Source organism: Fopius arisanus, unplaced genomic scaffold (assembly GCF_000806365.1).
Source record: "Fopius arisanus strain USDA-PBARC FA_bdor unplaced genomic scaffold, ASM80636v1 scaffold00226, whole genome shotgun sequence".
NCBI lineage: Eukaryota > Metazoa > Arthropoda > Insecta > Hymenoptera > Braconidae > Fopius > Fopius arisanus.
In genome coordinates this window covers 57890-70997 of record NW_011887965.1, presented here as the reverse complement: position 1 = coordinate 70997, position 13108 = coordinate 57890, and the positions used below count along the sequence as shown (strand labels likewise).

The 13108-nt window shown below is 39.9% G+C and overlaps 1 protein-coding gene and 1 long non-coding RNA gene across 6 annotated transcripts in view; one reads left to right on the top strand and one right to left on the bottom strand.

The window, feature by feature from the left end:
• ckn (CRK like proto-oncogene, adaptor protein) overlaps nt 1-13108 on the top strand; it is a 32887-nt gene that overhangs the window by 2894 nt on the left and 16885 nt on the right. Inside the window, exons 1-2 of one of the 5 annotated variants that reach the window (XM_011314841.1) lie at nt 119-417; nt 861-998. The exons of 1 other annotated variant lie outside the window; for it this stretch is intronic. In XM_011314841.1, the coding sequence (XP_011313143.1) occupies nt 983-998 (16 nt within the window). In that variant the 5' untranslated portion in view covers nt 119-417; nt 861-982. Of the gene's footprint in view, nt 1-118; nt 999-13108 lie in introns of those variants that run through there. 3 more of the 5 variants (XM_011314840.1, XM_011314839.1, XM_011314838.1) reach the window with 3 other exon arrangements.
• Nucleotides 1027-2196, bottom strand: LOC105272636 (uncharacterized). Its single transcript, XR_892800.1, has 3 exons — nt 2017-2196; nt 1806-1904; nt 1027-1642 (listed from the first exon to the last, which is right to left on the bottom strand). It is a non-coding gene; the product is annotated as an uncharacterized lncRNA (long non-coding RNA).

Below are 13108 nucleotides of genomic sequence, written 5' to 3'. Positions count from 1 at the left end.
GGGAGGGAGGGAGGATATTTTGGGTGGTTGTGGTGGGGGTTGGAGAACGGTTAGAGGGACAATGGACCCGCCCGGGTGCTCTGGCGGTGGTTAGTTGCACTAAGGCCGAGTAGTAGTGCTCGGGCGAGCGTAGGGAGCTCTGTGTATCCTCTATCGTAAACTGTCCACCTTTACGCGTCGACGTGTGCCATTTCATCGCTGTTAAACATTCCCTGCAATCATCGAAAATTTTTCACCAGCTGTTTTTCCATGGATATTTGACATTCAGTGATTGATCAATATAAAAATATCAATTGAGCATTTTTTTTTTGGTTTTGAGTGTGTATTGGCGTCCTGTAGTTACGGCGTCCTGTTGTCTCGAGGCATGGCGCGCTGGACACATATCTCGATTTATAACATTATGGCGATACAACGCAGGTGATAGTTTGACAATAATCGCAACGAGTATATCTGAAGTGAAGTGGAAAAAGATAAATATACGGGCCGAATAGAGGGAGTGAGGTTTAAATGTTTAAAATGTAACTATATCATGGTTATCGAATGATCGTTTGTTGAAAATTTAATTCTCTCATTGCACTAGATGCAGGAGAAAATATTCCAATGGTATAGGGGATTAAATCCTAATAGTCGTGGAAAATCCTGGGAGTGCACGGGAGGATTTTTTATGTAGGCAAATTGTCCTCAATTGTTTGTAGGCAAAGTTTCATTATTATTGGAGGCGCTCAACAGTCCTGTGTCTAACGGTATTGGAAATTTCTCCGCCAGTCTCAGTATAAAAACACGTAGAGTCAAATAACTTCGGAGTGAACTCAATTGAAATGCGCACGATGTATTTATCTCCTAATTCCACTTGATTACAGATTTACATTGTTGAAACTTTGTTATGGTGTTTAATCGCTATACTCGTCATACTGTTGAATCAACGTGAGCTGTTTTTACGCCGCCACGCCGCCAATTCGGCTGGAGATAATCAGGCGGCGAAATGAGGAGAATAAGCGGTAAGATACATCCTCATTTTCCCCATTATTTTTTTTTTTTACTAACCATTCTCTCGCATACCAGATAATAATAGAGAGAAATAAACCAAAAATACAACGACCCTCAATAAGACTCGCCCACTGCTGTCGCAATCTATTCATATTTGATTCGGTTTTAACGATCACAGGATACACCTTCTCCCTTCATTTATTATTCAAACAATATTTCACGTCAAGCGATAAGGAAAAAAGCCCCGTGATTCCGATGACACGAGCAATTACACTGCATTACTTCGATACCCAGCCCCCCTAAAACGTGGTGTTTCAATGAAAGAACTGTACAATCCCCCGTATGATAAACAAGGAGATCATATGATACATAGTAGTTACAGCTCTAGAACCATATTGTTGTCGATTGCAGTGGAATCGGAGTCACGCGATATATGCGGGCCTCCTTCATTTCAATTCCAACATTTCTCCTTCACTTGAATTTTTTCATGGATGCCGTATGGGTAGTGGGCCTGCATGACGTCAAATTGAAACGCAGCTGTTACCCTGTAGTGTCTCGTTTTTAAACAGAAATATCGCCTGACATCCGTATAATATTGTATTCGATGGCGTTTCCGGGTTTCCGAGCACTTCGAAGCCTCACATATTTTCCTCCCCTGGAATTAGATTGTACTGGCTAAATCGCATCAGCTACACTTTCTGAAGAAATTTTGTGCTCTTCTTCGTGAGTTTTTTTTTCTTTTATTTTTTCTATGGGGTATCGTCTTGCGGGGGAGGTCAGTCGGTAGAAAAATAAGAGGAACCGAAATATCAGCTTACCAGTGAGTTTGAGGAGGCCATCGTAAAATCTTTGCTTCGAGTTTCCCTCTCCTCTGTCTTCTCTCCTCCTCATCCCCTATTACACCTATCCGGTCTCCTCTAACAGAGCGTAAAACGTACAGACCAATGCGAATCGTACGATTTTTCTCTCTTTTTTTTTATATATGTATTACTATATATTTCGTCGGGGTTTTTTTTTTTTATTACTCACTTTTTACGATCTTGCTGTGGCTCTTAGGTAGTCGTCTCTCGTTTTTTGCTTCCCTCATACCGAGGGAGAGGAAATCTATGGTAAAAAAAAAAGCACGATCTAGCACTGATACCGCAATTGTGCTGATGGGGGAGTGGATGGAAATCGGTGTGTTTCAACTGAAAGATTCACTTGAGAAAGACTTCCTTTCATCGGGTGATAATATATATAGAGAAGTGCACGGACTCTTATTTCATTGCATCCTACCAATACAGACTCTAACTTCGGGCTACAGATATTGACATTGGGCTCTGGATTGCGTAAAAAAGACATATCGTAAATTAAACCAGATCCCAGGTCTTAACGACTCTGGAGACTAATTACAAAGTATTTACTGTGGCGCATCGAAATTTCATTGTGAAATGGTTTTTTTTCTTCTACTATTTTGCTGGATTTAACTTGAGAATTTTTTGGTAGTCCTACCACGAAGGGTACGAAAAAGAGTTGAAGGGGCTCGATCGACGAGTGCTCTTGGACCGAGACCAAACGAGCTCGAGAGTGCATTGAAAAGGATTTCGGACCTTTCTGTTCTCAAATTTAAATCGATTTCTATGCGACGAAAATTGCCGACGTGTCCGCGACATTGTTGATGTGACAAGTTTTTCCTCGACACCTATAATGCGATAAATTTACACGTTTTATCGTTTGTTTATCTTGCAGAGGTATCCCTCGCTGGTGCATTTGCTGTTTATTTTTATCTCGCTCGACGTTGTTACTCTCAGGTGTCTTTTTATTTTGTGAATTAAGTTCAGCATGCCGAGAATTCATGAAAAAATTATAGTATAATCTGTTTTACAAGTTTGTGTGCAACGAGGTTAATTTTTCATGGTGTTACAGTTCTATCGATGAGATTGATGAAAAGTAGATAGAAATTCACCGTTATACTATGGTTTCATGCCATCTCGAGAAGCCATTGCTTTGAAATTAAATCGAATTCACGGACTTGAAATTACTTTATTGGCACTAGATGATTCCAAAGAGCTAAAGCATTTGAATCATCAGTCTTTCAATGATTAACCTGAATTCAATGATTATTATGAAAATGGCATAGCAATTACGCTAGAATGGATTGGACTTTTCTTCATCAACTGTTATTCTCAAATCGTTATAAAAATCGTTCTCTTCACTTTCTAATTTTTCTATTAAAAAAATACGAAACGACCGCTGATACGTGATACACTTATAAACAGCCGTAATCTACAACGTCACAGTTTTTATCATTAATTTGCGATAGTGAAAACGTTTCTGAGTATAGCTTTACCGGGTGTACAAACCCTGGGGTGCGATGACGTGCGCAAGAGTAATTAATGTCTAGAAGGAAAATATACGACGCGTGTACTCTTAATTCTAAGAGAAGCCTCCCCTCATTTTTCTTCTCACTAACAGTTGTATTTGCACATACTGAACACGCGCTAACGAAACCGCAAACATTTCGCACGTTTTCATGTTGCATATCATTATTATACCGAATAGGTGGTGAAAAGGTGAAAAATACGTCGTATCCGGTTTCTCAGTGGGATCTTTATACTATTCACCCCCACGAGTGGAAATCCTGATAGACTCAGAGAGATTTCGGAAATCCTTGGTCGTCTCGTGGTGGTCACGAAAGCCACTCAGTTGTATGTGACATAAATAAAGATGTGCCCGTGGAAAATAAAAGCATGGGACGGAAATGGAACTAATCCTCCCAGGATTATTGTATTCTCACGCACTACTATCACCATTCACCACTACAAAAAGAAAAAAAAAAACGACCCGATACATCGACAAGTTACAAAGGAAAAAGGAAAACAAATTAACTAAAACAACATGGAGAAACGCGATACTGAAATATCGCGTGACAACGGAAGTAGTCACTAGTCACCTGATGATTACATAGCTGGGGTAAATTAGAATCAGGGTGGAAAATTAGTGAGAGTGTAGAGATGAACTTTCGATAATAAACGATGAGAAAAAGAAGGAGACGGGGCATAATTTTCGTAATGGCACACTGCTGCTCATTTTTCTGAGTTTGCCTCGGGGGCCTCTCGACCTTCCAACGGCCTTTGTTTCGTCGAGGACGATGGAAACCGGTATACAGATCGCAGGAGTCCAAAGGAGGTGATGGTAGGGAAGAGATTACGGGAAGGAGATAAAAAGCACCACATGTGCATTCATCAATTAAATCGATCGATCGGTTGACACATGCTAAGAGGACATCCTCAATTTATTTTTCGGACAAACCATATACGAATACCAAGTCTTGACAAGGAAGTCTTCTGCAAAGTCCCCTGTAGTCCAGGACCCCTTAACCGATCCGATCCGAGCCTGTTTCACATAAAACCCTGAAGGAATGAGGGGTGCCTCGAGTACCTTCTGAAGGGAAAGAGATTAGCAAATGCCCTCCCTTTTCTTTACAACCCGGTAGGGTCGTATTTTTTTCTTTTTTTTTTTCTTTTTCATTTCCTCTATGCTTCAGCGACGGTCAAAACTAATATGGCCGACGTCAACTGTAGACCCCCCGTTATTTGACTCCTTTGTCGTGACAAGTGTGTGCAGATGGGTGTAGGTGCTTGAGAGCAGCAGCATGGCCGTGGTGTGATTTTCCATTGTCAGACACAGAAGAGTAATGCGGTAATTAAGAGGAATATGGCGATGAGGGCACTTGCTACAGGGGGTTGATGATTTTTTGTGGGTTTATTCTGCGAGGAGATATTTAGTGTCTATTTGCAGTGTATTCGCACCCGGAGGGTTATGACTGATTAGTAGGTCTGAATAATTGCAGGGAGTCTCTGGTTAATTTAATTTGAACCTGAATTGAATTTTATTTATAACATCCAGAATATCTAGCAGAAAAGTGCAGGATTGGGATGGTCTGGAACCGGCGAGACCAACTGGATTATCGGTTGAAAATTAGCTATTTTATTCATGGATGAAGAACTCTATGATTTTTAATTCGGTATTCATTGAATAATGTATTCATCAGTGTGGAGTTGACAGTGGAAATCCACGAAATTCACTTCTGGGAATGGAAAATATGATGAATGCGTTGTTCCGTGAATTTTCTCATTCTGGGATTCTCTGAGGTTATTCAGCTTGAGCAGTGTATCATCTCTCGGGTAGAAAAGGAGTACATCCTCCCCTCTTGCTCAGTACTACCGAGTAAAACCATTGAAACTCTCATCTAACACCCAGTCCTACAACTATTATGTGCCCTCCGGGTGTACAAGTAATGCCGTAGAAAATCCCTGCGTGTCTGTTACATGGCCATAAGTGGACGTGGCGACGGGTTGGACGGCATGACACAGTATAAACCCGGAATTCGCAGGAATGCCGGTTATAACGTATGCGACATCGGTTGAAGTATATACAATCTTATTTTTTTGTTCCTGCATGGACAATTCCTTATTTCCTTGTCAGAAATCCTCAAGTCCTTTGAACCTTTTGTTCAGAGAGAAACTCAGAGTTGAAATTGAAGTTGTTGAGCGCTTTTACACCTATCGACGTACAAACGTTTCGCTCTCTACTGTCCTCTGCCTTGTTTTGTGTACAAGGGTGGTTCATGAAGGAGGGAGTATTGCCTTATTGAGGTAATTCGAGTGCCGAGCCACGTTACCTGACCCCCCCCTGAAAAAAAAACGGGCGTCGAGGCGTCGACCATGTCCACTTTTCGAATTCACTTTGATACTCGCAACTGAATTTCCCTCCAACTCTTTGCCATCGTTTCTTCATTTTTCATTACTTGGGATACTTCGCAAAAGTCTATAGCAATTTATGATTTAAAAGATAGAATCCTCTCTGTATTTTCATAATTCTCGTCAGTAGTACCTATAAGTACTCACGGGTTGCTCACATGTTCTGTAATTTGATGGTCTCCTGTATTTCTGGATGCATAATAAGATGGACAGTATGAAGACGATGCAGATTTTTAAATTAGAAATTATCCAAGAGTTTTTTAGAATGTTCCACCCCTGAACGCAATGAATTTTAATGCTGTTTTAATGGGCATTTTATGAGAAACTGGGGCCTAACCTACATTAAATAACTTCAAACTCTTGATATCGAGGGCCAAAGACTAAGTCTCTCGGTCTTTCTCACTGGGTGATGACCATCATTGGTAAAAGAGACTTGGCAACAGGGTATGAATAATGTTACTGCAGCTTCCAACATGTATCTTTTATACTAGTTGAAGTGAGAACATTAGTCCATGGACTCCTTCATGTTTTACCACTTCAACAGAGTGATACAATGCATAAATAGATATAGAGTTCAATATTTACCTTGTGCCAAGGCTTTCGCGGGTGGAAAAATATTGAGTCATTAGTGAGGTAGTGTGATGCAGATGTTAAAACAGAACATCAAGAGGGAAAATAATTTTCTTGAACCAGAGGAATATTTCCACAAATCTTATCAAACATTGTATTTTTTTTGTAGTGTAAGGAGTATTTTTACTGGAGGGGGAGGAAATATGAATGAATTACAGTTAGGGAGAATATAAAAATTGTGGTGCGGGTGTACTTGGCATTTATTTCGAGAAGACTCGCAGCATGGCCATATAGGAAAAAAAGGCGGAAATAAAAGGAGAGAGAGAGAGAGTGAGAGAGGAAAATGGAAAAGTCAAAGGCCCAGTGAATCTTAGAAGCTCCGCCTATCCATCCGCTCCTCTCTTGACTCTGTCTCTTCGTCTCATCGGAGGAAAAGACCAACACGCAATGCGCGCCTCTCGTCTTCTAGGGATTATGATGCACGCATAAAAAATAAACGAAAGCTCTTTACCCTTTTTTTTTTTTAATAATATCTCGTGTTGGAGATATTATTTTCTCCAGGTTTTTTATTTTTGATCTTCTATTATATCTTTTGCCTCCCTAGGTAATTTAGTCCTTGTATCCTGGACGTAATGGTCGGTGGAAGTAGGCTCATTCACCGTGTGATTTTGTTCACGCCCACGTACAGAGGGACGAGGCCGAGGGCTTAGGAGAAGGGAGTAAATTACGGACAATCGAGTGCATTAGTTTAAAATCATAACCTTATAGAATAGAAATTTATCTCTCCCCCTCACTCATCCACCCACCCACCTCTTTTCACAGCTTTTCCTCTCGTTATCTTTCTCACAATTTAGTTTCTCTATATTTCACTTATTGTTCGTAATCGAATGGTGGTTAAAGCCACAGCAAGTACTCGACAAGTCGAAGGTGATTTTCAAATGATTGGAGATTTGCGGTTTCTAGTTTCTCCGGTGAGTTTGAAGGCAAGTGTGTTCCCATTGGAAGGAGAGAAGTCACGCGAGCGACGACATTGAAGGGCTTCCGCCAAGAGTTGTAAAACGCAAAAATATGATGGTTATAAGAGTTGAAGGGAAATATGCGGGTATTGCGAGGAATGGAAAGAGCATTGGAAATGTAAGGGTGAGTGCAAGTGACGTAGTGAGTGTGAGGGAGAGGAAGAAAAGTGGTTGATATTGGGTGGAGAGGAGAGGAGAGAGAGAGAGAGGTGAGCAGCTCCCATCTGTGATTGGGTGGAGAATCGATACTTGTCATTTAAATGCGCGTTAAAAAGAAATTCTCGAATTCACCACATTTTATAAAACCCCCTAATGTAGCCTTCCACATGCTCGTGATATAAAAAATCATTTACAGTGCATTTTTTTTGTTAGGATGGTGGCAAAACCACCATCCTAATTTGATAAAGTCTTAATAGCACTATTTTCATTATTAATATACGTTTACCTTCAACTATTTTACTGGGGAGCACCAACTTATCGCCACTTGACTCATGTTTAATTTCCGCTCCATCTTTGCATATTTTCCCCGTGCTCTATCTTCCTTCTGCTCTCATTCCCTCATTGTTTTTTTTTTTTTTTTCGCTACAACTTCTGTCCCTGCAGACGCGCGCCCGTCCAACCGAAAGGAGGTCTCTCTCTGCTCACGACGAAAATGCTCCTGCTCACACACCTCGTAAACCGCAATCTTCTCGCTCACATCTTTCACTTACCTCGAGTACCTAACCAACTACGTCCAACCCGTCAGGAGCTATAAGCGCATCACCGAGCGTCATAAAACTCATCCCAAATGTCTCTCACTATTCTTCCTCTAGAATCCACGGTTTTTCTATTTTTTCTTCTTCTTTTTTTCCACCACTATTCTATCTGCAAATGGAGTTTCCCCTCGCCAATGTGCTTTTTTTTATTTCTCTCTTTTTTCTTCTCTCCCATTTTTTTCCGTCAATGAGTTGAGCCGTGGAGCCAAGCGCAGAAGAATATATATATATATATATATATATATATAGAGAGAGAGAGAGAGAGAGAGAGTTGCTTGGAAAAATGAGAGAAGGTGAGAGAAGTGTAAGGGGTTGCAAGAGAGATATGGAGGGAAGAGAGAGTTCAACGAACACGTCTACTCTCTGGCACGTGCGACGATCGATGCTCAGGGCAACATTGCCCTCGTCTACGATGTCGATGATCACACCGTGAGGCTCGCTCCACCACGGCAAAAAGAGGAAAAATTAGTCTCAATAAGGCCATCTCCCTGCAACATCATTATTGAGAAATTTACATGTCATTAAGATTCAGGTTTTTACTCGGATGACAATGATTCACAATTGTGCCCACCATAAAATCATCCTCAGTGTGTCATTATGACTCATGCTTCACGCATCTTCATTTGCTACTTGTCAGTGGGGAGGTTTTATATCTCCAATAAATCAATATGCAATGCGGATGTTGTAGTTTCTTTTCTTTCATTCTCTCGTGACATTTGGAAGGATGCACGAATTGGTGAGGGGTGGCTCTTTTAGTTGTAACGAAATATTTGGTGGACTACGAATGGAGAAGGAGCGAAGGGGTGGATAGGGGGAGACCCTTTGGCAGGCGGGCAGACTCTCGAAGGCGACGCTCGGAGAGCATTAGGTATCGATTCTCTAGGTTCATTCGACCGTAAGCCCACCGGATAAAGTAAGAAAGACCGCTTGTACTTGGAGAGGTCTGGACTGTGGACTGAGTCTTGATCGGGGATTCAACACTGGGTTTCGCCCACTGGCCTTTGCAGCTGCGACAGCTTGGTGAGCAGAACATGGGCCTGGGCCATCCGGAAAAGCGGGTAGAATGAAGGTATGCTATAAATATAGCGTTAAATGGAGGAGTAAAAATTAGTGGGAAGCTGGTCATGGATGAGGGGATGATGTGATCTGTGAACGAGAAATGGCACGTGGACGACTGCTATTGAAGAAATTATGGAGTTGGGGAAGGACTGATTGATGCAGGTGATGGGGTTGGTGAGGTAGTGTCTGTTTTTTTGGATATAAATTTGAATGAGAGTTGATTTTTTTATTGAGTTTATTTGTGGGCTTTGAAGCTCTGGTTCGAGAATTAGCTGGTGACTAATTGAATTCCCTTCGTTGTGGTTCGTTGTAGGTCTTGTGGATGTTTTTTTATTTGTTTATTTATTTTTTCTCCCGTTTCGGTAGGGTAGCAGAGCGAAACAAGGGTGGAATTAAATTGGTGAGCGTGATTTAGAGATTAATCAAGGTGATAATTTGATATCGGATATTTTTAAAACGAAAGAGCGGGAGAGAAAGTGTCACTTGATTTGTAAATTACGAGGGATTCGTAGGGATTAATGAAAAGTTAATTATTGGCTTGGTGTTGGACTCCGGAAGAGCATTGAGAATAAACGTGCGTTATAAATAGCAGTTCGAAGAGAGGATGTCGGTACGGGGGAGAATGATAGAATGGGCATATGGAGTTGAAGAGTAGAAGGAAGAATGGGAATTCAACTTCTGGAGGACGGGGATAAAAAATATTATGGAAGAGGGATGGCACGTGGCAGACAGCAGGGCGCAGGGTACAACCAATTCCTATTCCTACTCGACTTCCTTTTAGAATGATTCTGGATTTTCGCATTGTCCCAGCTCCCATTGCCTCTGCCTTTCTTCACCCATTCCCTCCCAGAACCAACATAAATTCACTCAACATCAGGAGAGTCTACATAAAGTGCTTGTGCCAGATGGACTTGGTGATGAAAATTAAAAGTCGAGCGGTCTATACCCTTGCATCATTCCTCGGATATTTTTTTTTCAACATCTGCGACCTTCACTCATTCAATAAGAAAAGTCACCTTTTTTTTCACCTGGCTTTCTTTACACAACTGCCGCAAGTGAAAGACGAATGTTGACAATGATGTTCAGCTCTATTTCACTCCACAAAACATCACGAGGAATGAACAACCTCGAGGATAAAATAAAACTACACACAACAATTTAACGGCAAAAGGCATTTTCTGTTTGTTTCTCCAACGTTTTCCTTGAAATGGCCAGAATTGCTCGTGTCATTGACAATCTGGCAGTTTAAATTTCCGTATTGCATTGTTGTAGAAGTGATAACGACATTTTTTTTCAATTAAACAGAAACATTGTTGAAGGCGGAAAAACATCATAATTTATAATTTTATAATTTTTCTTCACGAGTGAAGGGAAAAATGAGAATTGGCTCACGGTTGTATCAAAATGTACTCTCGGCACTGTGACGCCATTATAATTATCGTTTTCATTATCAGCACTTGCACCGTCATTATCATCATCATCATCATCCCTGAGGTTTCTCATTCTCCTTCCTCTCTCATAACCACCAATGGCTATTTTTCCCTCTCTCTGTTATTTCCATCCGTAACTGGTTGGATTGTGACCGCAGAGCCCACATCACACACTCGACTTTATACATATATTCACATATTATGCGCCACGATCGTCAGGGGTTTATGTGTGCATCTTATTAATTATCGTTTCTCTCAATAGATTAGCATAATCGAGGATTTGACGTTACGATTTATTGTAATTGAATGGCTACGCGGTAATGCTGATAAGCGATTTATTTATTATTATTATTATTATTATTATTATTTTTTTAATGGACAAACTAGAAAATGTGTATCTCTATCGACTTAAGGATAGCCATTGCTCGATTCCCTCGTATTAAATGGTTTTGCACTCTACATATACACATCATCAACACGGAGATCACTGGGAATACATGAATGCATTAAAAAATCCATTACGGAAAATTCCAGTCAGCATTGAGCGTGACACTTTTTTTGATAATCCGAACGTTTTATCGGGGCATTATTTCTCAATGGTGATGGAATGCAGTGGAAGTTTAACGTTGGAGTTGGATTTCGAATGCGATTGAGGATTCTTTTGAATTGTTTTTGAAGTCACATGTTGATTAACATTGATGTTGAAACCAGGAAAAAAATAATCCGATGAAACTCTGAATATGCTTTGCTTTTAACGATAGCAATGTCACACAAAACCAACACGGATTTCAACACGGGATTTAAAATTTGATAGGGTGGAAGGTTATCTGTGCTGTCACTGAAAAAATTGAAATTTTAATGGTTATTAAGAGGCGATGACGCATTTCGAGGGAAAAATCGCGGGTATGTAAATTGGAGGAATTGGATAGCGATGAAGAAGGTTTTTTTCATTTTCATAGTTTTTACCTTTCCGGGGATTTCAAAGTGTCTGGATGTTCTTGAACGGAAAACTCTTAAGGATAATCCACTATTTTCCTTTCAGTTTGTCCCAAGAATAGGAAATTAAAAATATAAATTCTATGAATCCGCAATCTCCAAACTGTATTAGCAATTTTTTAGGTAGAAATAAATTTTACAAACTCCCATGGATTAAATGACCGATGTTCAGACTACTTAATGTCGGCTCTTATTTTTATGAGTAAACTAGGATGATTTTCTTACACTATCACATCGCCGCAAGGATCCTCTCTTCTGAACAACTATTCATAAATTCACGATGCCTTAGAGAGAATTCCATTTCAGTAGAGAAGAGGCAAAACGGTTTAAGTCCACTTACTTCTCAGCTTACTATTCTAAGATAATCCCAGATTCTAAAGGAAATTTTTATGAATCTCCTCTGTACATCTTATCTTATCTATGAAATGAATCCTTAGCGAAATTTTACTGCCCACCTTAGATTTCGAGATAATCATCGAAAACTGACTAAATTCGTTTCATCTCTTTGTTACTGATTTAATTACCGTAAAAAATTAAAATTCTCTAAAAATTCTTCTGCGCATTGAAAGCGACATTAGGATAATCAAGTGTTTTTGCCAATTTAAAGATGCAAATTACTTGGATATTTGGAAAAAGTGCAGAAATGCATTTCTATTCGATTGTCGATTGCTTTCGCTCCAAATTAGACGGATGAAAAAAGTCACATATATTCACGTACCGTCAATTTAAATTCAAATAAATGGCTACTTCAATATCTCATACGTGGTTATCACGAGGCATACTTTAATTTGCAATAGGACAATATTTCATTATCATTATTCTGGGAAATTTTGTGAATAATATTTTTTCACGCTATACATTGCTGGCAGATGTTATGAAAGGATCATGAATCATCCGACCTCGAGCGTATTCCACTGCATGTTTGAAATTGTCTTCCCTTTGTTCTAAAGACGCTCGTACTGCATTCTCTCAGGGTAAACCGTGTAATCTCCGAGTCAATTTTGGGAGGTACATTTACATACGGATTAGGAATCGGTGATGTGAAATTTCCCTGGAATGGACGTGTTTATTATCCATGCTTGGATAGACCCAGGTGATCTAGCTCATCCAGACGGACTAACGTCAGTACGAAATGTACGTTACGTACGTAACCAATACGTTGTCATGTGCACATGACGTTTACAATAACCAGGAACATATTCAGTAATCGGCTCTGGAGTACAACTATCGTTCTCGAGGAATATTGCAGAATTCCATCTGTTGCCAACAGCCAAACTGATAGGAATATCATGAAATTTCAATCACAATGTTGTTTCAATATTCAATTGCTGTGAGTTTGTGTTCAATTTTTATTAAAAATTTATTTTTCCATGGTACATTTTAATTATTGTTGATTTTCTTTTTTTTGAAGGTTTGATTTTGCAGAATGACTCTGTGAATTCACAGTACTCATTCTTTGTACTTGCAACATTTTTGAGTTTGGCTGGAATTTTCTCAAAAACCAATTCACTTTAATTACCAAACTTTCAACCAACATTTCATTGCCCCCCCCC